This window comes from Capsaspora owczarzaki (assembly GCF_000151315.2).
Source record: "Capsaspora owczarzaki ATCC 30864 unplaced genomic scaffold supercont2.2, whole genome shotgun sequence".
NCBI classification, from domain to species: Eukaryota; class Filasterea; order Ministeriida; family Capsasporidae; genus Capsaspora; species Capsaspora owczarzaki.
In genome coordinates this window covers 1,084,969-1,104,973 of record NW_011887293.1, presented here as the reverse complement: position 1 = coordinate 1,104,973, position 20,005 = coordinate 1,084,969, and the positions used below count along the sequence as shown (strand labels likewise).

Here is a 20,005-nt window from a genome sequence, read left to right as displayed (position 1 = left end):
AGTCAAGCACACAAGAAGAAGAACAAGAAGAAGAAGAAGAGAAGCCGGAGAGAGTAGTGCTGCCATTGGATTGCGAGTCAAACCCTTTGGCAAAGAGAAGAAGGCGGCCGATTTCGCACAGTTTCCCAATTGTTATCCTCCCAATGCAAAACGAGCTTCACAGTTGTTGTACCTCAGTGCTCACTCACCACCGATAATGTTGTAATAGGATTTGACTCTTTCGCGCGCTCTCTCTCTTTCTGTGTGGCTTGTTTCTGACTCTGAGATGACGGCTGCTGCGACGATGGACGCTGCAGTGCCGCTGTCGAGGCAGAGTTCGCGCGACGCCGACTCGCTCAAGACGCTGCTCACCCTCATCCCTACCACGGTAAACGCGTCATCCCCCCCCCCTCTTTTTGCAACAGTATTTGGTTTGAGGAATGCAGCACTCTGTTCCAATCGCCACTCTGTTCCATTCTCCACTCTACGTCCAACGCTCAATGCACTCGAGCACATGCTTCAACCAACGGGCAATTGCAATCATCAATGACATCTGCTACGCTCTCACTTTCTCATCCAAAAAAAGTGCTGTGCTGATTGTTGGCATTGGAGTTGTGATCACCATCATCACCTATCATCAGCATCGTCAGCATTTTCATGTTGGAAGTGCGGCGTTTGATCCCACGAGTGCAGGAAAAGCCAATGAACGAACGGCTGATTCTCGTTTTGGAGCTGGTCTTGTGGCTTTTTTGGCTTCATCTTATGCAAGCCCTATCACTAACTATCACTATCACGATCGCTCTAACTGACCTCGAAATCATGTGCTCATTGGATGTATCCCAACAGAGCGCCAGACAAGACCTCAACCGATTCACGCGCCTGTTCACGGCCACCGCACTGATCGGCGCCTGTGTCGCTGCGTTTTACTATGGCTTGCCGTGGTTTATGCTGCCGCTGTGGTGGGCCGTGTACGGCACCGCCCTGTACGGCCTGTTCTCGGTGGCCGCTGCCTGCTCGGACGACTCGCTCACCAGCAGCAAGCTCATCAACCGCGTTGTCGGCACCATCGCGCTGCTTCCCGTCCTGATTTCGTTCGAGAGCCTCAAGCACCGCCGTCGCCTGGTCGCCCAGGCCATCGCCGACTCCAAGACCACCGCCATCCACGCCGTCGATGCCGCTGTCGAGCGCGTTGGCTCGCTTTGGTACGGATGGTACTTGTCCAGCTTTGTCGACTGGATTGGCTCGGCGATCGTCTTCACCCGTGACCAGTGGTACTACTTTGTCATCAACCACGTCATCCTCTTTGCCTTTGCCGCGGTCTTCTTCCCGGTCATGGTCTACCTGGTCGGCTACTGGGGTCTGCTCAAGTTCTGGGTCGGTCCATTCCTCGTCTACCACCTCTGGATGTCCTCGTCCATTCGCGTGCGTCTCGCCATGTCTGTCGAGATTCGCTTCCTTCAGGAGCGTGCCGAACAGTACAAGTCGTAAGTGTTTTGTTGACTTTTTGCGTGTGTGTGTGTGTGTGGGGGGGGGGGTTTCTCGCCTTCCGCCACTCTCGCTCATACTTCAACTCATCGCTTCCACCGCAAAATCTTGTGCCCATAGGCTGATTGCTCGTCTAGAGCAGGTGCCAGAGTCTGCCGTCCACGAAATTTCGCAGTGGCTGGCCTCCGTCCGCTCGGCAGCTGCCGACAAGAACCTGCGCATCGACAGCTGGCGTCTTCGCTTTTTCGACTACTTTTTTGGCAGCGATGTGTTTGGACCGACCCCTGCCGTGTCGAGCGTGTTTGAGCCAGTGACCCCGGCGAGCTCGCCTGTTAGCGTTGCGGACGCCGACCTCAACGAGACGCACGCCAACGATGTTGCCGTCACCTCGCCCCTTGACGCTCCGTCCGAGCCCATCAAGGCCCCTGCGGACGACAAGCAAGCCTCCCTCATTTCGCGCATCAACTGGGTCACGGCCACTTGGCTGACCGTCACCCCGCTGCTGTCCATTTACGGCCTCGCCACTTGCGACTGGCACCTGAAGACGTTCGTTCTTGGCTTTGTCCTGTACCAGCTCGGCGGCATCGGCATCACTGCTGGCTACCATCGCCTCTTCTCCCACCGCTCCTACGATGCGGCAACCATTCCCAAGATGATTCTCACGGTCATGGGCACTTCGAGCTTTGAAGGCTCTGTTTTCGAGTGGTGCAGCGACCACCGCGCACACCACCGCTACACGGACACTGACCGCGACCCTTACAACGTCAATCGCGGCTTCTGGTACGCGCACATGGGCTGGTTGCTGTTCAAGAACAAGACGCGCCACACGTTCAGCGACATTTCCGACCTGCAAAAGATTTCGTGGCTCCAGTTCCAGCACCGCTACTTTGCCTTGCTGGCCATGCTCACTGGTCTGGTCCTGCCTACCCTCATTGCAGGTTTTGGCTGGGGTGATTGGATGGGCGGTTTCCTGATCGCCGGCGTCGGTCGCACCGTCTTCCTGCAGCAATGCACCTTCTTTATCAACAGTCTCGCTCACTTCTGGGGCGATGCCACCTATTCCGACCAACGCTCGCCCCGTGACTCGTACTTTGTCTCGCTGCTCACTTTCGGCGAGGGCTACCACTGCTTCCACCACGAATTCCCGTACGACTACCGCAACGGCATTCGTGCGCTCCATTACGACCCCGGCAAATGGGTCATTGCCTCCATGGAGATGCTCGGACTGGCGTGGAACCTGAAGCGCTTCCCCGACGAGGTGATTGAGAAGGGCAAGCTACAGATGCAGCAAAAGCGCCTGAACGAGGCCAAGAGCAAGATTGAGTGGGGCCCTGCCATCGACTCGCTGCCATTCATCACCATGCAGGACATGAGCAATCGCGTGGCCGAGGGTGCCATGCTGCTCGTCGTTGACAGCATCGTCCACGATGTCCGCGATTTTGCCGACCAGCACCCCGGCGGCGCACCTCTCCTCAAGTCGTACATTTGCAAGGATGCCTCGCTTGCCTTCAACGGCATGAGCTACAATCATTCGCTTGCGGCTCGCAACATTCTCAAGACGCTTCGCATGGCGCGCATCGAGGATGCCTCGTCCGAGAAGAAGACCCAGTAAAAAAAAAAAAAAGGGCGAAGACAACAAATAGTTGCGGATTTCATTCATCTGATTTTAACTGGCGTGTTGCATGTTGAGAACGGTTTGGATTGGTATGCAACTGGTCAGAGTACATAGTATTTTTCTTTTGTTTTGCAAAAAAAAAAAAAAATGTGTGGTGCAAGATTCAATCGCTCGATTATTGGGACTTGGTGGCTGCTTTGGGCTTGTTGGCGCCTTTGCCCTTGGCCTTGCTGTGCTCGATGAATTGCCTGTGGAGCACAATAACGTGAGTAATGAGACGAATGCCAACGGGTGCTTTGCCAATGCCACCAACAACAAAAATCACCTTCGCTTTGCTTGACGCTCCCGATCATACGCAGAAGTGGCAGAAATGTCATCGCGTTGGATGGGCTTCTTGGCCAGTCGCTTGCGCGTGGATTTACTGCGAATAATGAGAAGGGGGTGGGGAAAGAAATGAGAACGTGCAGGTACAACCCTTTTTTCCGCAGATTTCGTGAATTTCGTGAATTTCGCATACTTTGGTTTCTGCAGCGAAAGCATCCACTCGGGAACGTCGCAGCCGCTCTCTTTCATGACGTTGACGACGGTGCGCAGGTTGATTGAGTCTTCTTTGGTGAAGAACGTGATTGCTTCACCGGGACGACCGGCACGACCAGTACGACCTATTAGAGTGCAACGCAAAGTAGCCAAGAGAGGAGGCACGCCAGGATGAGTGACTCGATGAAGGTGCCAAGCTTAGATCCATCACAAGCGTTTCGCTGGGAATCATTACCAATGCGGTGAATATAGCTCTCAGCCGTTTGAGGAAAATCAAAGTTGATGACAAGATTGACGCCCTTAAAGTCCATGCCGCGAGCAAGCAGCTCGGTAGCAATCAAAAACCACGTTTTGCCTGTTCGGAAATTCTTGATTGCCGTTTCGCGCTGTCCAAACCAAAGCGACAAGAACGAACGAAAAAAAAAATGCAAGAAAACAAAAAAAAGGTCAATGTCGAGCGCAAGAATGACCCAAGCACCTTGCGCAATAGAGAAAGGCTTGTACCTCCAACGATGTTCGCTCAGCATGAATCACATCAACATTCATCTTCTCGTAAAGCATCTCACGATGCAGCTGTTTCGCGCGATCGACCGATTGCACAAAGACCAGAATCGGTGGCCGAACGCCCTAGATGCGTCAAGCGTGGTCATTCGACAAAAAGCAAAGCAAACGTGCGATAATCAGCACAACATCCACAAACATCAAGACAACTCAAATCATCAAGGCGCCGTGTGAACAAACCTTTTGGATCATTTGCTGAATGGCAAGAATCTTGCCTTCCTCTCGCCCAACAAACAAGAGCTGTTGCTTGACATTCTCCGTGGCCATGTTTCTGTATGTGCCCAAGTCGTAGAAGAGGTGGAAAATAATCAGTCAGCATCAAATAAAACCCTGGAGCAAAAAAAGGCAGACCCATCAATCCGCTGGTCACTTACCCGGCACCAATGCCAACACGCAATGGCTGGTTGAGTAGAGTTCGGGCCACCTCTTCAACGCCGGATGGCATGGTCGCTGAAAACAGCGCTCGGGTAATGTTCGGGTTGGAGCAGGCAGCAAGAATCTCATCCACCTGCTCAAGGAAGCCCATGCCGAAAAGGTTATCGGCCTCGTCGCAAATCAGCCACTCGACCGAGGCCAGCGACAACTCGACCTGCCGCAAAATGTTGACGAGTCGCATCGGGGTTGTAACGAGAACGTCGAAATCGGGGGTGGCGACGCGGGGCTTGACCGCGGGTTGCTCGTCTGCCACCTCCATTTGCGGTGCTTTTTTGGACTTGGTGACTGCCATTGGGGCCTTGCCTTTGGATTTCTGGGCACTCTTGAGAGCCTTGTGTTTGGTTGTTGGCACATCATCGTCGCTGAGGGCGTCTTCGTCGTCGTCCTCATCCTCATCTTCCTCATCTTCATCTTCCTCATCTTCTTCGTCATCGCTGGAGTCATCGTCAGCCACAATGCCACGTGTCGGAAGCTGCGCACCAGCAGCCACAGACTTGGTGAGCAGGGAGATTTTCAGCCCACGACCTTCGGCCAAGCGGCTGAATTCGCGATGGATTTGCTGTGCAAGCTCGCGCGTCGGCGAAATGATCAGCGCGCGGACGCCGCCGCCAGAGACGTGACGGTCGAGCGCCTCGATGATGGGGAGCGCAAAGGCAGCCGTCTTGCCAGAGCCGGTGGGCGCATGTGCGAGCAGTTCTGTGCGTTGCAAAAGCACAGGCATTGTTTGCATTTGAATCGGCGTTGGCTCGGTGAATCCGAGTGCGGCAACGTTGCGCTGAACAGTCTTGGAAAAGTAGGGCTTGTTGGTACGAGGATTTGTGGCATCGAACGTGCGCATCGGCTCCGGAGCTTCTGCGCCATGAATGTGAATGCCGAGCTGCTTTCGAAATACCGCAACTTCCTGCTGGTGACGGTTGATTTCGCGACGACGCTCTGCCTCTGCATCGTCCTGAGCTTCCTGCTGCTCTGCATCGGCAGCACTCTTCCCCGCCTTGGCCTTCGCGGCCTTGGATTTGACAGCCTGGGCTTTGCTCTGAGCAAAGAGATGGACTTGCTGCTCGTCCTCATCATCAGCAGAAGTGCCTTTGCCTCGACGATCCTTCGCCTTGGAAGCCTGCTTGGCAGCCTTCTTCTTGTTCAATCCAGCAGCACCATTGGCGCCATCTGCCTCGCCCTCGTCGTCGTCGTCGAGGTCCTCAGTCTGGTGTCGCGGCTTCTTGGACGCTGCAGCAGCGACGGATTTCTTGCGACCTGTACAACAGCCCAACAAAATGAGCATTTCGGATCCAAGTTGAGCAACTTGTTCCAGTGCAATGAAGGAGCAGGATGGCATGCGCAGTTGGCAGTCTCGTCACAATGGCACACTGCCACATGGAGCAGATCGACCAAGTACAAAGTTCCGTAAAGCGCACCGTCGGTCGGTCGGTCGCCACGCCACTCTCGAGCAGCAAGCAACAGACACGAGGCTCTCACACGCGTCACACCCCCCCCCCTTCGCAACGCAAATGGACGACGCGAGGACTGTGCGTCGTGCGGCGTTGGCTTTGCTGTTACCTCGTGTGTCATCCTGATCATCATCGTCGTCGTCGTCGCCATCGCTCTCGGCCGCTCGCTTGGAGCCCCGCGACACGGAAGCAGAAGTCGCAGTCGAGGCAGAAGCCGGAGTCGGGGCAGAGGCGAAAAAGTCGAGCTTGGCTGGGATGTGCGCGCCGAGCCCGCCCGCGTTCAGCGGCACCGAGCGACCCTGCTGCGCCTGCATTGGGCGGGCGTCGTCGGCCAGCTTGGCACGATCGCGTCGGCTGAACGATGCACCCTGCGACAACTGAGCAAACGCAGCCTGCATTTGTTGGTCAAAATGGGTCAATGAAGCGAAAGGGGGGGGGCGAAAAAAAAAAGACTGAGAACTGAGATAGAGAACTGAGACTGAGAACTGAGACTGAGAGTGAATGCAGCACCCGCTCCGACTGCATCCATGTTGCGTATGATAGGGGGTGGTCATTCTACGAATCGTCGTGTTGCATCCGCAGTGTCTGAGGGAATGGTGGAACGCAGTCTGAGTTGAACTGCACAAACCAGCTCTCATCGATGGTCCGTTCACAGGGATGGGATTTTTTGGTCATTCCTTGTTGTCGTCGATTATTGAATTTCCGTCGTTAATGTCAGAATCCAGTCTGAGAAACTACCGCCAATCCTCTTTTTTTTTCTTTTTTCTTTTTTTTTTTTTGGCGGGAAATCCAAAACGGCGCCAAAAACAATACAAAATGGCGACGATGATGGACACGCAGCCCGATGCGAGCCAAACCAACACATCCACGCTGAGCAATGGCACCACGACAGCTCATTCCCACGACGCTGCTGGGGCGGCAGCGATGGGACTCGGTCAGGCAGAGCAGCAGCGTGCTGCTGCGGCAAGCCAACCGCCAGCCACCGGTCTGCTGCGACGCCCACTGCCGTACGACCCGGCGACCCTCGAGTGGGACTACATGCACGCGACCAATGCGCAAAAGTCGTACTGCTACTGCGGCGGCGATCGCAACGCAATGTCGCAGCTGCTCGAAGTCCAGTGCTTGCACTGCCGCAACTGGTTCCACCCGGCGTGCCTGTCCAACCGCGCGCTCGGTGAGTCGATCGCGGCGTCCACTGTGGCATTCGTCGGGAACTATGTCTTTCACTGCGAGAACTGCGCCGCCGCCGCCGCTGCTGCTGCCTCATCGTCCTCGTCTAACACCACCGACGGTCTGTTGCCGCCGAGCGCAGAGTACTTTGAACGAGTCATGTCAAACAAGAAGGACACTACAATCACAGCGGTGGCCAACCTCATGGTCAGCAAGGTGCTTGCAAGCGGCGGCACACTCGCACTGGAAGACGCGTACTCGGATCGCAAGGAGGTGAGCGCATTCATTGAATCCAAGTGGACCCAGCTGGCCACAGGTCGCTCGCGCTTGAACATGTCGGCGGTCGGCCAATGCCTGTCGGAAAACGCAGTGTTCACGGCGTTGAACAACAACACGCGCGGTGTTCATGCGAGCTATCGGTTGACCTACACCAGCCTGCTCTTGCTCACGCCAGACTATGAGAAGAGCAAAAAAAATCTGACGGCAGTTGGCACTGCGCTGGCGCTTCCACCAGACACCTCCGCGGCGCCGGATGCTGCCAACCTTGCCAGCAATGCTGTGACCTCAAAGCGGAAAGCCGACCCTGCTGCTGGCATCCAAAAGAAGACACGCAAGATGCCGACTCCGCTAACAGCGTATGTTATTTTGAAGCGCGAAGGGGGGGGGGCAAAGGGCAGCTGGCTAGTGAATGAAAGAGGGTTTGGCTCGCTGGTTGAATGGTGGGCACTCACCAAACTCTTGGTCTCTGTTTTGTTTGTGTTTTTTGTTTGTCTTGTTCTTCTCTTCTCTTCTCTTTACTCGTGCCTTCCACTTTAACAGCGCAATGCTACCAACGATTGATCACCCAATGAACAAACTCAACTTTCGGTACACTTACGCCGAGCCCGATCCTTTCAGCACGACGGAAGCCTTCCGCGTGGCTCATCCAGACGAGCACACTGTACTCATGTCGCTGCACGATCGCGCTCCCCAATTGCACATTGAAGCCAATCGACTGACCATCACGGGCGAGAAAGGCTATAGCGCCGCGCGTGCAGCCGTCGGGGTTGACAAAGGCTGCTGGTACTTTGAGGTGAATGTGCTCAAGCCGGTTGAGGAAGGCCATGCGCGCCTCGGCTGGTCGCAAAAATATGGTAAGTTGAATTGTGTAGTGAATCACTTTATTCTGCTTGACTCCAGCCACCCAAAAAAACATGCTCCGTGTATTTCACTCATTTTGTCCTCATTTTGTCCGCGCGAATTCCAGGAAATCTCCAAGGGCCGGTCGGCTTCGACTCGTTCAGCTATAGTTACCGTGATGTTGATGGTAGTAGGTTCCACGAGAGCCGAGGTCAGCCGTACGGCCAGGGATACGGTCCTGGGGATGTCATTGGATTGCTGATCGACTTGCCGACAACCGCTCAGCCATCGACCGACGAGCTTGCGAGAGATTTTGGAACTCTCGTCGACTACAAGGGGTTTGTGTACTACGAGGAAAACGTGACTGTGCCCAAGCAGCACCCCGAGCCGCTGCAGGCGAGTTGCATTGAATTTTTCAAGAATGGAAAATCTCAAGGGGTGGCTTGGTCGAATATTGGCCAGGGCACCTACTTTCCTGCAGTGTCTTTGTTCCGCGGTGGACGTGTCAAAGTCAACTTTGGTCCCGACTTTAAGCACTTTCCCACCAAGGTGTCGCAACTCGGCGCGAGCGATCGCCCTCGAAATTTGCCACGTCCCTTTTCTGAAGCGGCTCACCAGCATATGGCCAGTTTGGTGATGCACAACCTTCTCAGCAAGTTTGATCTTGCGTCTTGTCCCGAGGACGAGCGCCGGAAAGCCGACGCGGCTGCCACCGCCTCCGCCGCAGCTACAGCAGCCGCCACAGCCGCGGCCTCAGCAGCAATGGCATTAGTATCAGCAGCCTCGAGCTCGTCGGCGGGCGCCGCATCAGCTCCGGATGTGAAGCACAGCGCCCTCGTTCTTCCATCCGCCACTTCAACTCCAGCAAGCCGTCCCGGTTTCAATGCATTGCCTCACGCTCCTCCTGCTGCTTCTCCCTCGTCTTCCTCTCTACCACCTCAGGCCATGTACAATCCTGCCGTAGGCCATGCACCCTGGGGCCAGCCAACATTGATGGCGCAGCCAGTTCTGATGCCCCATCAGCCGACACAACCTTTGCGTCAACAAGTGTTTGCGCAGGCCGCCGAAGCCCATCACCAAGCTGCCGGTATCTACACTCCATCCCCTGGCGCATACGGCCAGCCGGCTTACCACGCCCCAGCCCAAGTCATGTATCATTCGCACGCAGCACCGTCGTCGTTCGGAACCGCCCCAGGCCCCTATGGTGGGAATCCGAGTGCGTATGGCGGCCAGCATCCTCCTGCCGAGTATGGTGGCTCATCTGGGATGCGTCTGCAATGAGCTGTAGCTTGCTTTTTTGGGAGGAGGGGATTTTTGCTGCTCGTTGGATCGGATTGAATTGTGTGCTGCTTGCTGTTGTTCTTGTTGTTGCTGTTCATTGTCCATCTAAGTTGTTCTCATTTGATTTTGTTACTGTATAACCACTCTTTCTTTCTTTCTTTCATTCATTGCCTTTGGAGTCGAATGCGTTGCATTACGCTCTTGCTGGCCATCGCTGCCGTTTCCATTGCCGCCGTGCAAGCGAGCCCTGCGGCCGTTCCGTTCGCGTCGCACGGCCGCCGCCTGCCGCTGTCTGTCGCCGCCGGCCTTCGCTCCACCCCTGCCGAGGCCACGTCGGAACGCCTGAAGGGCCAGTACAACTACGATGTCAAGTGGTTTACCCAAACGCTCGACCACTTCCGCTTTGACACGAACGCGACCTTCCAGCAGCGCTACCTGATCAGCACGGCCAACTGGAATGGCTACGGACCAATGTTCTTCTACACTGGTAAGGGGGCGCTCAAAGTGATGACGGCGAATGGGGGACAGCAGCGCGTGCCTGGTTCCTATAATACTCGGTCGATACTATCATCATCATCAGCATCATCATCATCATCATCGTACGATACTCACCTTATGAATTGGACGAAATTTTTACGCTTGAAATTGCTTGTTGATCACAGGCAACGAAGGCGACATTGAATGGTTTGCCGACAACACTGGCTTTGTGTGGGAAATCGCTGCCGAGTACAACGCACTGGTCGTGTTCGCTGAACATCGCTACTATGGCCAAACGATGCCATTCGGAGACAAGTCGTTCGATCTGGACAAGGTCGGGTATCTGACGACCGAGCAGGTATGATTGGCAAGATGAAAAAAAAAAAAGGCACACTGATTTGGTACTGAACGCGAACTGAACTCGCATGTATGCAATGCGATGGTAGGCCCTCGCGGACTTTGCCATCTTGATTCCGGCGCTCAAGGCGCAACTCAACGTGCCCAACCTGCCGGTCGTCGCGTTTGGTGGCTCGTATGGCGGCATGCTTGCGGGCTGGTTCCGCCTCAAGTACCCGAATGTGGTTGATGGAGCGATTGCCGCATCAGCCCCGATTGTCTACTTCCAGGATCTGACGTCGACTGAAATCTTCAACGAGATTGCCACCAATGACTTTGCCCTCACTGACGCGCGCTGCCCCAACATCATCCGTGACGGCTTTAGCAAGGTCGACGCGCTCTCCAAGACCGCCGCTGGTCTCCAGTCCATCTCCAAGGCCTTCAAGCTGTGCGGCACTCTGCAGCCCGCCGATTACGCTACCTTCATTGGCTGGCTCGAAGCGGGCCTGACGTACATGGCCATGACTGACTATCCCTACGCGAGCAACTTCCTCCAGCCCATGCCTGCCTGGCCAGTCGACGCCTCCTGCAAGGCGCTTCTTTCTACTTTTGTAAGAGCTGGAGCATGACTTGTTGTGGCAGAAAAGTCTCTTGTGTTGGGATTGGTTGTGTTTGGATGGGAGTGTAAAAAAAGGGGAATGAGTTCAATTTCCTCAATTTTCTGCTGGATAAATGTTGGTCTGGGCTCTGACTGATCCTCTCCATCATTAGGCTGGAACCTCTGACTCGGTCGCTGCCTTGAACACGGCCGTCGGAGTCTACTACAACTACACTGGCCAAACCGCCTGCAACAACATCAGCTCCCAGGCAACCTCCGATCTTGGTGTTCTCGGCTGGGACTACCAGAGCTGCACCGAAATGGTCATGCCCATGGGTTCTGATGGCATCCACGACATGTTCCCAGCGGCGTAAGGCCTATGCTGTGGTTGTATGTTTTGATATTGGAATTGAGAACCAAAATGTCCTAACTCGTCCTGCTTCTGCTTCTCTTGTGTTGCCTCATTTTTGCAGCCCTTGGGATCTCAAGTCCTTTAACGAGTATTGCAAGAAGCGATGGAATGTCGTTCCGCGCCCGACTTGGGCCGCCACCTCGTTCGGTGGCTTCAACATCACCGCTGGATCCAACATTGTCTTCTCCAACGGCATGCTCGACCCGTGGAGCGGCGGCGTACGTTCCAGTTGATGCGTGTTCTGTGCGGATGTGGCAGGGCTTGCTCATCCAACCTTTATGTGACTAATTGTTTTGTCTTTCACTGAAACACAGAGCATCACTCAAATCCAGTCCCAGACGCTTGTCGTCGTCAACATCCCCAAGGGCGCGCATCATCTGGACTTGCGCAGCTCCAACCCTGCCGACCCGCAGGATGTCATTGACGCCCGCAACGTCGAGCGCGCGCAAATTTCGCGATGGATTAGCCGCTGATCTGACAATCGTGCGTGCTCTCGTGCTTGTCATTGATGTTGTCGTTGTCAGAATTACGCAGACATGCTGCACTCCAAATTTGCTTTTTTTTTCAACCCCAACTGTAAATGACACCAGACCACTGAACCTTTGTGGATTGAACGGAGGTCTATTTGTTTCCTAGACCACTCATCAACACATCAACGAGCATCGGCCCCTTCTTTCCCGCTTTGGAGAACTCGGAGTAGCCTGCGGGCCTCAGAGTTTGTCGCCACGTCGGCGAGCTCAAGAGCGCGAACGCTAATGCGAGGCTGAATCATGGTTGGAAAGTACGAGCCATTCAGCAAAATGGTTCGCGTTTCTTGACCGAGAGGTGCGACCAACGCAGCACTTCCTCGCAGAAGGCGTGAGGGAGAATATTGCCGAGCAATCAGCACGAGCTGTCTCGACACAGTGGCAGCGGTCACGAGAGAGTGTAAGAAAGCGTGACCATCTGAATCTCCTCGAAAGAATTCCGTTTGTTGGTTCGGCTCGGCTTCGTCATCGTCGTTGCCAGTAGGAGAACCTGCGGCATGGCCGTCGCCAAGAAATCCAGGATGAAAGGAACCGTCCGGCATTCCATCCGTATTGTCGTTGTCGTCAGTGGCTGTCGGCAAGAATGCGCTCGGAACAAACCGAATCCATCCAACACTCATGCAAATCCGATGCAGCGCAGAGATAACAGGACTTGAAGCGCGCAGCAGGGTGAGCACAAGCTGGTCGTAGACAAACAAGGTCGCTTCAGCCGTCCCATCATCGATGATGCAAGTGGCGGAAGCAGAAAACGTCTTTGTGGCGCCTGGGCAACGTGAAGGACAAGAGCCATCCCCGACAATCGTTTGCTCACACGCGGCACAAATCCACTTGAGTTGGACCGCGTTGATGGACACGAGAGTGCAACGCACGCGCACAACCGACGCCGCTGATTGGGAAATCGAGGCCAACGATGCATCGCATGCATGCGTATGGTGAGGTCCAAAGGTGTCGCTCAGGCCAGCGCCAGCAGCAACAGTACGCAAGTCAAAGGCAGCTGCCATCTCGCCAGGGAGGTGAAGGGTGGCTGGCACGGACGCGGTTCCGCGAGGCTGTCCGTTGCCTTCGTCGTTGTCCATCCCGCTATTGGCCACTACAAGTCCGGAGCGGATGACAAACGGCAAAGGTCCGGGTAAAAACGACGCGACCGTCAAGTCAGAGTCAGGGCCAGCGGTGCAGTAAACGTTGCCTGTGGTGGTGGAAATTTTGAGAGTCCAGTGGCGCAGGCGAAGAATTGCGCCAGGCACAAGTCCCAGTGGGTAGTTGTACCGATGCGGATCCAAGTAGATGGCGAGCGCGCGAGGAGGAGGGCTGGCAAGCGTAGTGGCCGCCACATACGACCGATCAATCACTTTCAGCACAATAGCATTCGTTCGAAACACTGGGTGTGTGCGGTATCCGGTGTTCTGACGAGCATCGCGATGAATAAGGACGGCGTCAAAGGAGACGACAACGTCAGACGTCTCGGATTTGGCGCGTTTGACATGTTGAGAGCTCAAGATACGATTCAGGGGCTCCAGTTGTCGCTCGAGCTCGGCACGACACTCTGTGACTAGCTTTTGGGAGAGTTCTAGCCGATCTGGAGAGACTTGGTCGAGTTGGTAAGACTTGACGACTGAGGTGGTGCTGAGATGGAGCGTTGCGCCATCGCTCGACCAATGCGCACCACCGAGGTAGACGAGCGACCCCGGCGTGAACAGGTGTCTTGAGGCCAGCACTTCAAATCCATCGAGGGAGAGTTTAAGCGGCCGACCGGGGGTTAAGTTCACGTCCAAATCAGACGAAGAAAACAACTCGATGCACTGCGCGTCAATCACCAGATGGTCGTGTTGAGCAAGAGGTAACCGACGTAGTTTGACGAGAATCACCATTTCAGTGCTGGTCCTATTACTGTGGTCAATAGACAATCGAGGAGGCTCTTGAAGTTGACCAAGCCGAGTCGCGTCGGCCAGAGAAAACTCGATGTACCGGAAGTGAAGCGGCAAGCTCGCCACATCTGCATCAAGCGCGTGTCGTCGAACGACGCCCGCTGTCGTGGTGCTGGCAATCGAGTCTGGCTGAAATGTCTCAATAACCAACCGGTAGTCTGAGATTGCCCAAACGCCACCAATGTGCTCGGGTTGTACGGCACCCTTGAGCAAGGCAGGAAGGCAGCCTGTGGCATCTGCAAACCAAAGCTCTCCACAGCCAAGCGACGCCGCCGCGGCGCCCGACGCTTCGCCTCCAGCGGGACAAGCTGCCTCGCCCAAGGCGGAAGTGCTCGCCGTTAAGGCACCAACGAGCACAGCATTGCCCTGCCCGCATTCGCTATGGTTGATAATCCGGCACGACCACCAATCCAACGCGCCGCTCGCATTCTCTTGAGTCGAGTCTGGCAACAGCTGCGATAAACCAAAGATGGACGGAAACGTCGGAAATACGCCAGTGCCGTTCGACGGAGCCCAGGCGGGGCACGAGTGCTGGAGCTTTCCAGTACAAAATTCAGCGTAAATGTCGCGCGCGCCTAACGTGGTCCAGTGTTGCATCTCAATCAGCTGCTCTACAATGGCCTTTCCCGACTCTAGTTTCATAGGAGCCTCCGCGTCCCTCAGCAAAGCACCGGTAGAGGCAGAAGAAGGTGGAGAACCCAAGAAGGCAGACAGAGGAAGAAGTGAAGGAGGAATTTTCGCTTGAAACTGACGTGCAGTGCGCAATATCCACAAAAAGTCTGACACGGTACACCGCTTGAGTTGCCTGCAGTACGGACTGAGTTGAGCGACGAACGGCTCGTACGGAGCGCGCAAGCGGGAAAAGGAGCAGATTTCGATCGAGCCAAATGTGCAAAGTGCAAAGCCCGTTCGAACAGAGCCTTCCAGTGCAATGTGGGCGTTGTGAACGCATATGCTTGCCCCGACTCGCAGCCCGCGGCCAAAGTGTGGGTTGGGCTGAAGGCCGGTCAGCAAAAGTGTGCACTGGTCGAGCTCGTACATGCCCACAGCAGCATCAACCACTTTGGTGATGATTCCACGATAGGAAATGAGCACTCCGGCCTTCTTGGCAGAAGGAGAAGCAGATGGTAAGGAACATGCGCGGGGGGACGGCACCGAAACGTCGGGAGGTTCAGCGAGGTCGTTTGGATCCACTAATTGCGCCAGTTCAAGCAACGATACCGAGGCAATACGAGTGCCGTTGTCGTTGTGAATATCACTGGCCGAGCTCAAAGGCTTTGCAGCAGTGGCAGCCAAGATGCGTCGCTCATTCGGCTGGCCACGAAACATGACAGCGCACACCAAATTCGTCAGAACACAGGGCCGCCTTATCCGAAGCAAATTGTGGTAGTAAAGCAAGTTGTCGCCTTGGAACACCACGGTGGCCTCTTCATTGGGTGGATGCATCAATCCCGTGGGACTATCCGTGGAAAGTTGCATCATGAAAAACCCTGGTCGACCAGGCAGCTTGTGGACAGGGCTAAGGGCCGATACCACGCCACCAACGTGGAGCATTTGTCCGTGCAAGTCCTTTCTGCGCGAGTGCGTTGAAAAGGGTTCAAGTCAGCCAAAAGCGCGCGCGAGAGAGAGGATGGCAGGGATGGCATGAAGCGGCACTTACTTGGACAAGAGACGAGCGGCTCGTGAAACAGACAACACGGAAAGCTGTGAATAGTCAAAGGACGACGAGTTGTGTTTTGGCTGCACTGCTTCAATGACACTCTTGGCCTCCAAGTACGCCAACGAGACGCGAGATGGATCTGTCGGTGGGTTTAGAATTGATAGCAAATGAAGGGGAGCGGTCACAAATCTGCGTCAGCTTCATATCTACCAGAGCACCAGACAAGCCGTACATGCATACAACAGAGCATGGGCTCACCGGTGGTCAGCCGAAGGGGGAAATTCTCGCTCGGAATCAGATTCCAGGAAGGCACGATGACAATGGTGTCGATGACGCTGTCAGACACACAGTCCGGCACCACTTCGATCGGAATGCAAGCAGAGCCATCACTGAGATATAAAGCGCCCGTTTGCTCTAATGGCTGCTGCTGCGAAGCGCCAGGAAAACCGCAGGTGGACAGGTAACCAACAACGACTGGCGCCATCTGGAAAGGATTGGCTCCGTCCAGCGGAGCTGAAGCCAGTGTGCGATCGACCTCGAGCATTTGCGAAAAGTCGTCGAATGTCTGCTGCGAGAAGGAGGCTTGCGACTGAGACGACTGCGAGAGAGAGATTCGAGCTGAAGAATGGGACGGTGGTCCATCGGTCGGTTGCCCCGCTAAGAGCGATCCGCAGGTCGGCAATCCATACGACGCAGCCATCTCGCACAGCCGCCGGAGCGAAACGAACGGCGGACGAGCCACCAACGCCGCCGCAGTGGCGGTTGCGTGCGAATGATTCGCGCCAAGCACCAGTCGCTCGATCGTCGCTGCAATGTCTGCAGCCAGACCCGTAGCGCCAGTCGACGTGTGTGTCATCGTGGTCGTGGTCGCTGTGGTTGTGGTGGTCGTGGTCGGCAGGGGCAGAAAGCGAGCGACATGCTGCTCAATCTCCACGAGCCATTTGGCGCGCAAAGTGAGCTCTGAGAGTGAATCTTGGTCATCAACGTCCATCTGCAACAAACAAACAGAGACAATCAGACATGGGTCACAGGGACACGTATGTTAGGATTGAGGTGAGTGTTCATTTTGCGAGAGGTCTTTTGCTCGATCTTTGTGGACGAGGCCTCACTCTGAAGCGAGCCTGACAGCTTTGACAGGATTTATGACAACAAACAAGATACAAAACAGAGACTGGTCTTAAAAAGAAGAAGGAGAGCAATTGGAGAACGATCGAAATGACAGACAAGCTGCGGATCATCATTGCATGGTAACATTGAGTAATCACCAACATGACGAGCGGGTGAGTTGGGGGGGGGGGTGGCGCTGCTGCGGGGAGACCATTGGAGGGAACAACTCAGTTCAGCTCAGTTTGCATTTGAGCCTTTGCATTTAAAGTCACTCTGAGTTTTGGTGACGCTTTCTTGAACTGTATTGGTTCATTCTATCATTTTCCCTTTAACATTCTAATTCTTAGCTCGAGTGCGCGCGCGAGGTGGTTGGCAAATGAGCAATCCCAGCGAGAACAACGATGCCGACGTCCACCGATTGGCTGCACCTGCGCCCGTGCGTGGCGGGCTGATGACATTCAAGATGCGCTCGTTCGTCTCTGGCGGGACTGAGGGCACTGCGTCCAAGCCAGACGCGACCGAGGACGCTGCAATGATGCCGCCGCCGCAGCAGCTGCCAAAGCCTACGGGGTCGCTGCTGGGACTGGACGCCCTCGCCCGACAGAAGCGTCAGGCACAGGCACAGGCACAGGCACCACAGCAGCAGCAATCTCAAGCCCACCGTGCTTACGGCGATGGCGATGGCGATGGAACTGGCGATGGCAGCGACCAGCAACAGCAAGCCAAGCGAGCCAGGCTCGACGACGTCGTTGAGACTACGACCACCGCCACCACCGCGACGACGACGACGACGACGACTGGCGAGCGGGGTGCACCGCAGCGTCACTATCGTCTGCCGCAAGCTGAAACGCCGTCGCACCCGGGAGGCGTGAGCTCGATTGCGCGCGACCGGATGCACGAACGCCTCGACCGCGAGCGCGGGTCGGGTGGACTTGCTGTAGCCTCGTCGTCATCATCGTCAAGTCACTCGTCATCAAGTCACTCGTCAGCATCATCGTCATCGTCAAGCCACTCGTCGTCACGCCATCGCAGCGACGGGCATGATAGCAGCCGGAGATACGATGACAATCACTCGGATCGCAGCGCCCGACGAGAGCGCGACCATCGCGACTACCACCAACGAGACAGCGACCATCGAGACCGGAGTCGAGACTCGGATCGCAGTCGGGACGAGCGAGATGATCGTCGACGAGATGATAGAGATGATCGGCGACGAGATGACCGCTACGCTTCCTCCTCATCCTCTCGACGTGGCCACACTTCAAGCGTTGCCCGGATGCAAGTGGATTCAACGCCCCGTCCACGCTCGTACGAGCCGTCTGCTACACCATCACGCTCGTCGTGGGATGACAACGAGCACGGTGGCAGCAGCGCCAAGAGCACCAGCCGCTGGGACTCGGCGCCAACACCACGGAGCGATGATCACTCTCGTGGCTCATCTTCTAGCTGGACAACATCTCGTGCCCCGAGTACGCAACGCGGAGGGTTGACTGAGCGAAGTAGCAGCAGCAGCAGCAGCAGCAGCGGCAGCGGCTCGGCAACTTCCCGCGGCAACTCATCATCCTACCGATCTGGTCGCGATGACGCCCGCCAGACAGGCGGTGGAAAGTACCGTGACGAGAACGACACGAACGTGGACCGAGCATATGCTCAAGAAGACGGGTTTCAAGAGTGGGAGGATGAGCAAAAGAGGCTCGATCGCGCGTGGTATGACAACGAAGACGCCCTCGACACCGCCGACCACGATCCCTTTGATGTCTCTGAATCCTATGTGAAAAAGAAGGAGGCCGAATTGATCAATCGACAGCCCGTAAAGCGCATGTCGGCCTTGCAGCGCTCCATCAATGCGGACAACGAGCGCTGGGAGCGCGACCGAATGGTGACCAGCGGTGTGGCTGTGCGCACGGAGCTCAACCTGGACGAGCTGATGGAGGAGGACACGGAGGCGCGCGTGCATCTGCTCATTCACAATATCGTCCCGCCCTTCCTTGACGGTCGCTTTGATTTCACCAAGCAGCGCGAACCCATCATTCCGCTCAAAGATGCCACCTCTGACATGGCTCAAGTCTCCCGCAAAGGCAGCAAGGCCGTGCGAGAGTTTCGCGAGCGCAAGGAGCGACAGAGCGCGCAGGAAAAATCGTGGAACATTGCGGGCACGGCGCTGGGGAACTTGATGGGCGTGCGCAAGCCAATGCTGATGAGCTGGATCCTGACGCGGCCGCCATCGGCTTGCAGGCTGAAATCAATCGCGACATTGCTCCGACCGTTGCTGCTGCCGCGCGTTCCGGTATGAGTGTTGCCGATGGAGCCGCCGCCACCAACACGGCCATCGCTGGCGCGGCCATCCTGTCCGCACCGCGCTCGACAACCACCGAAAGCGGGACTGCGTCCGGCGCCACCTCCATGCTGGAAAGCGCCACCATGTCGAGCGAGGCGACCAGCGAGTTTGCGCGCACCAAGACCATCCGCGAGCAGCGGCAGTTCTTGCCCGTCTTTGCAGTCCGGGAACAGCTGATGCAAGTCATTCGCGACAATAGCATTGTGATTATTGTGGGTGAGACGGGCTCGGGCAAGACCACCCAGCTCACGCAGTACCTCTACGAGGCCGGGTTTGGCAAGCACGGGCGAATCGGGTGCACGCAGCCGCGCCGCGTGGCCGCCATGTCAGTTGCCAAGCGCGTGGCCGATGAGATGGGTGTCAAGATTGGCTCGACGGTCGGATACTCGATCCGCTTTGAAGATTGCACGTCGGACGAAACAGTCATCAAGTACATGACGGACGGTATTCTGCTCCGCGAATCGCTGCACGACAGCGACATGGAAAAGTACTCGGCCATCGTCATGGACGAGGCTCACGAGCGCGCTCTCAACACGGACGTGCTGTTTGGCATTTTGCGCAAAGTAATGTCGCGCCGCCGCGACCTCAAGCTGATTGTGACTTCAGCAACCATGGACTCGGAAAAGTTCTCGACCTTCTTTGGCAACGTTCCCGTCTTTACCATTCCTGGCCGTACGTTCCCCGTGGACGTGCTCTATTCCAAGTACCACTGCGAGGACTATGTCGAGGCCTCCGTCAAGCAGGCGTTATCGGTGCACTTGCAGCAGCCACCTGGGGACCTCCTCATCTTTATGACAGGCCAGGAAGACATTGAGGTCACGTGCGGCTTGCTTCAGGAGCGACTGAATGCTCTGGGCGAGGAGGCCCCGCCTTTGGCCATCCTGCCCATCTACTCGCAGCTGCCGAGCGATTTGCAGGCGAAAATCTTCCAAAAGACCGACAACCAGCAGCGCAAGTGCATTGTCGCCACAAACATTGCTGAAACGTCGCTCACTGTG

At 55.9% G+C, this 20,005-nt stretch overlaps 6 protein-coding genes across 6 annotated transcripts; 4 read left to right on the top strand and 2 right to left on the bottom strand.

Moving 5' to 3' along the window:
- Positions 1-206: 206 nt before the first annotated feature.
- Positions 207-3,189, top strand: CAOG_01528 (delta 9 fatty acid desaturase). Its single transcript, XM_004364339.2, has 3 exons — positions 207-367; positions 826-1,463; positions 1,585-3,189. The coding sequence occupies exons 1-3, from the start codon at positions 266-268 to the stop codon at positions 3,074-3,076; spliced, it is 2,232 nt and encodes a 743-aa protein (XP_004364396.1). The 5' UTR covers positions 207-265; the 3' UTR covers positions 3,077-3,189.
- Positions 3,163-6,532, bottom strand: CAOG_08519 (hypothetical protein). The gene is made up of 8 exons (XM_011271798.1): positions 6,167-6,532; positions 4,552-5,863; positions 4,358-4,448; positions 4,121-4,243; positions 3,852-4,002; positions 3,597-3,741; positions 3,405-3,500; positions 3,163-3,327 (listed from the first exon to the last, which is right to left on the bottom strand). Exons 1-8 carry the CDS (start codon positions 6,453-6,455, stop codon positions 3,255-3,257), a joined length of 2,280 nt encoding a protein of 759 aa, XP_011270100.1. The 5' UTR covers positions 6,456-6,532; the 3' UTR covers positions 3,163-3,254.
- A 311-nt stretch (positions 6,533-6,843) lies between these two features.
- On the top strand, positions 6,844-9,627 carry CAOG_01525 (ash2-like protein; the record flags this gene model as incomplete). Its single annotated transcript, XM_004364336.2, has 3 exons — positions 6,844-7,862; positions 8,047-8,360; positions 8,474-9,627. Exons 1-3 carry the CDS (start codon positions 6,874-6,876, stop codon positions 9,625-9,627), a joined length of 2,457 nt encoding a protein of 818 aa, XP_004364393.1. The 5' UTR covers positions 6,844-6,873.
- Positions 9,628-9,758: 131 nt separating this feature from the next.
- CAOG_01524 (prolylcarboxypeptidase) lies at positions 9,759-12,041 on the top strand. The gene is made up of 6 exons (XM_004364335.2): positions 9,759-10,114; positions 10,290-10,462; positions 10,551-11,051; positions 11,212-11,408; positions 11,512-11,668; positions 11,765-12,041. The coding sequence occupies exons 1-6, from the start codon at positions 9,811-9,813 to the stop codon at positions 11,921-11,923; spliced, it is 1,491 nt and encodes a 496-aa protein (XP_004364392.1). The 5' UTR covers positions 9,759-9,810; the 3' UTR covers positions 11,924-12,041.
- A 23-nt stretch (positions 12,042-12,064) lies between these two features.
- On the bottom strand, positions 12,065-16,719 carry CAOG_01523 (hypothetical protein). The gene is made up of 4 exons (XM_004364334.2): positions 16,672-16,719; positions 15,821-16,553; positions 15,563-15,701; positions 12,065-15,475 (listed from the first exon to the last, which is right to left on the bottom strand). Exons 2-4 carry the CDS (start codon positions 16,551-16,553, stop codon positions 12,103-12,105), a joined length of 4,245 nt encoding a protein of 1,414 aa, XP_004364391.2. The 5' UTR covers positions 16,672-16,719; the 3' UTR covers positions 12,065-12,102.
- A 326-nt stretch (positions 16,720-17,045) lies between these two features.
- On the top strand, positions 17,046-20,002 carry CAOG_08518 (hypothetical protein; the record flags this gene model as incomplete). Its single annotated transcript, XM_011271797.1, has 2 exons — positions 17,046-18,848; positions 18,905-20,002. Coding segments are annotated over 2 exons (2,901 nt in total), but the record flags the coding sequence as incomplete, so codon positions are not given.
- Between the last annotated feature and the right edge of the window lie 3 nt (positions 20,003-20,005).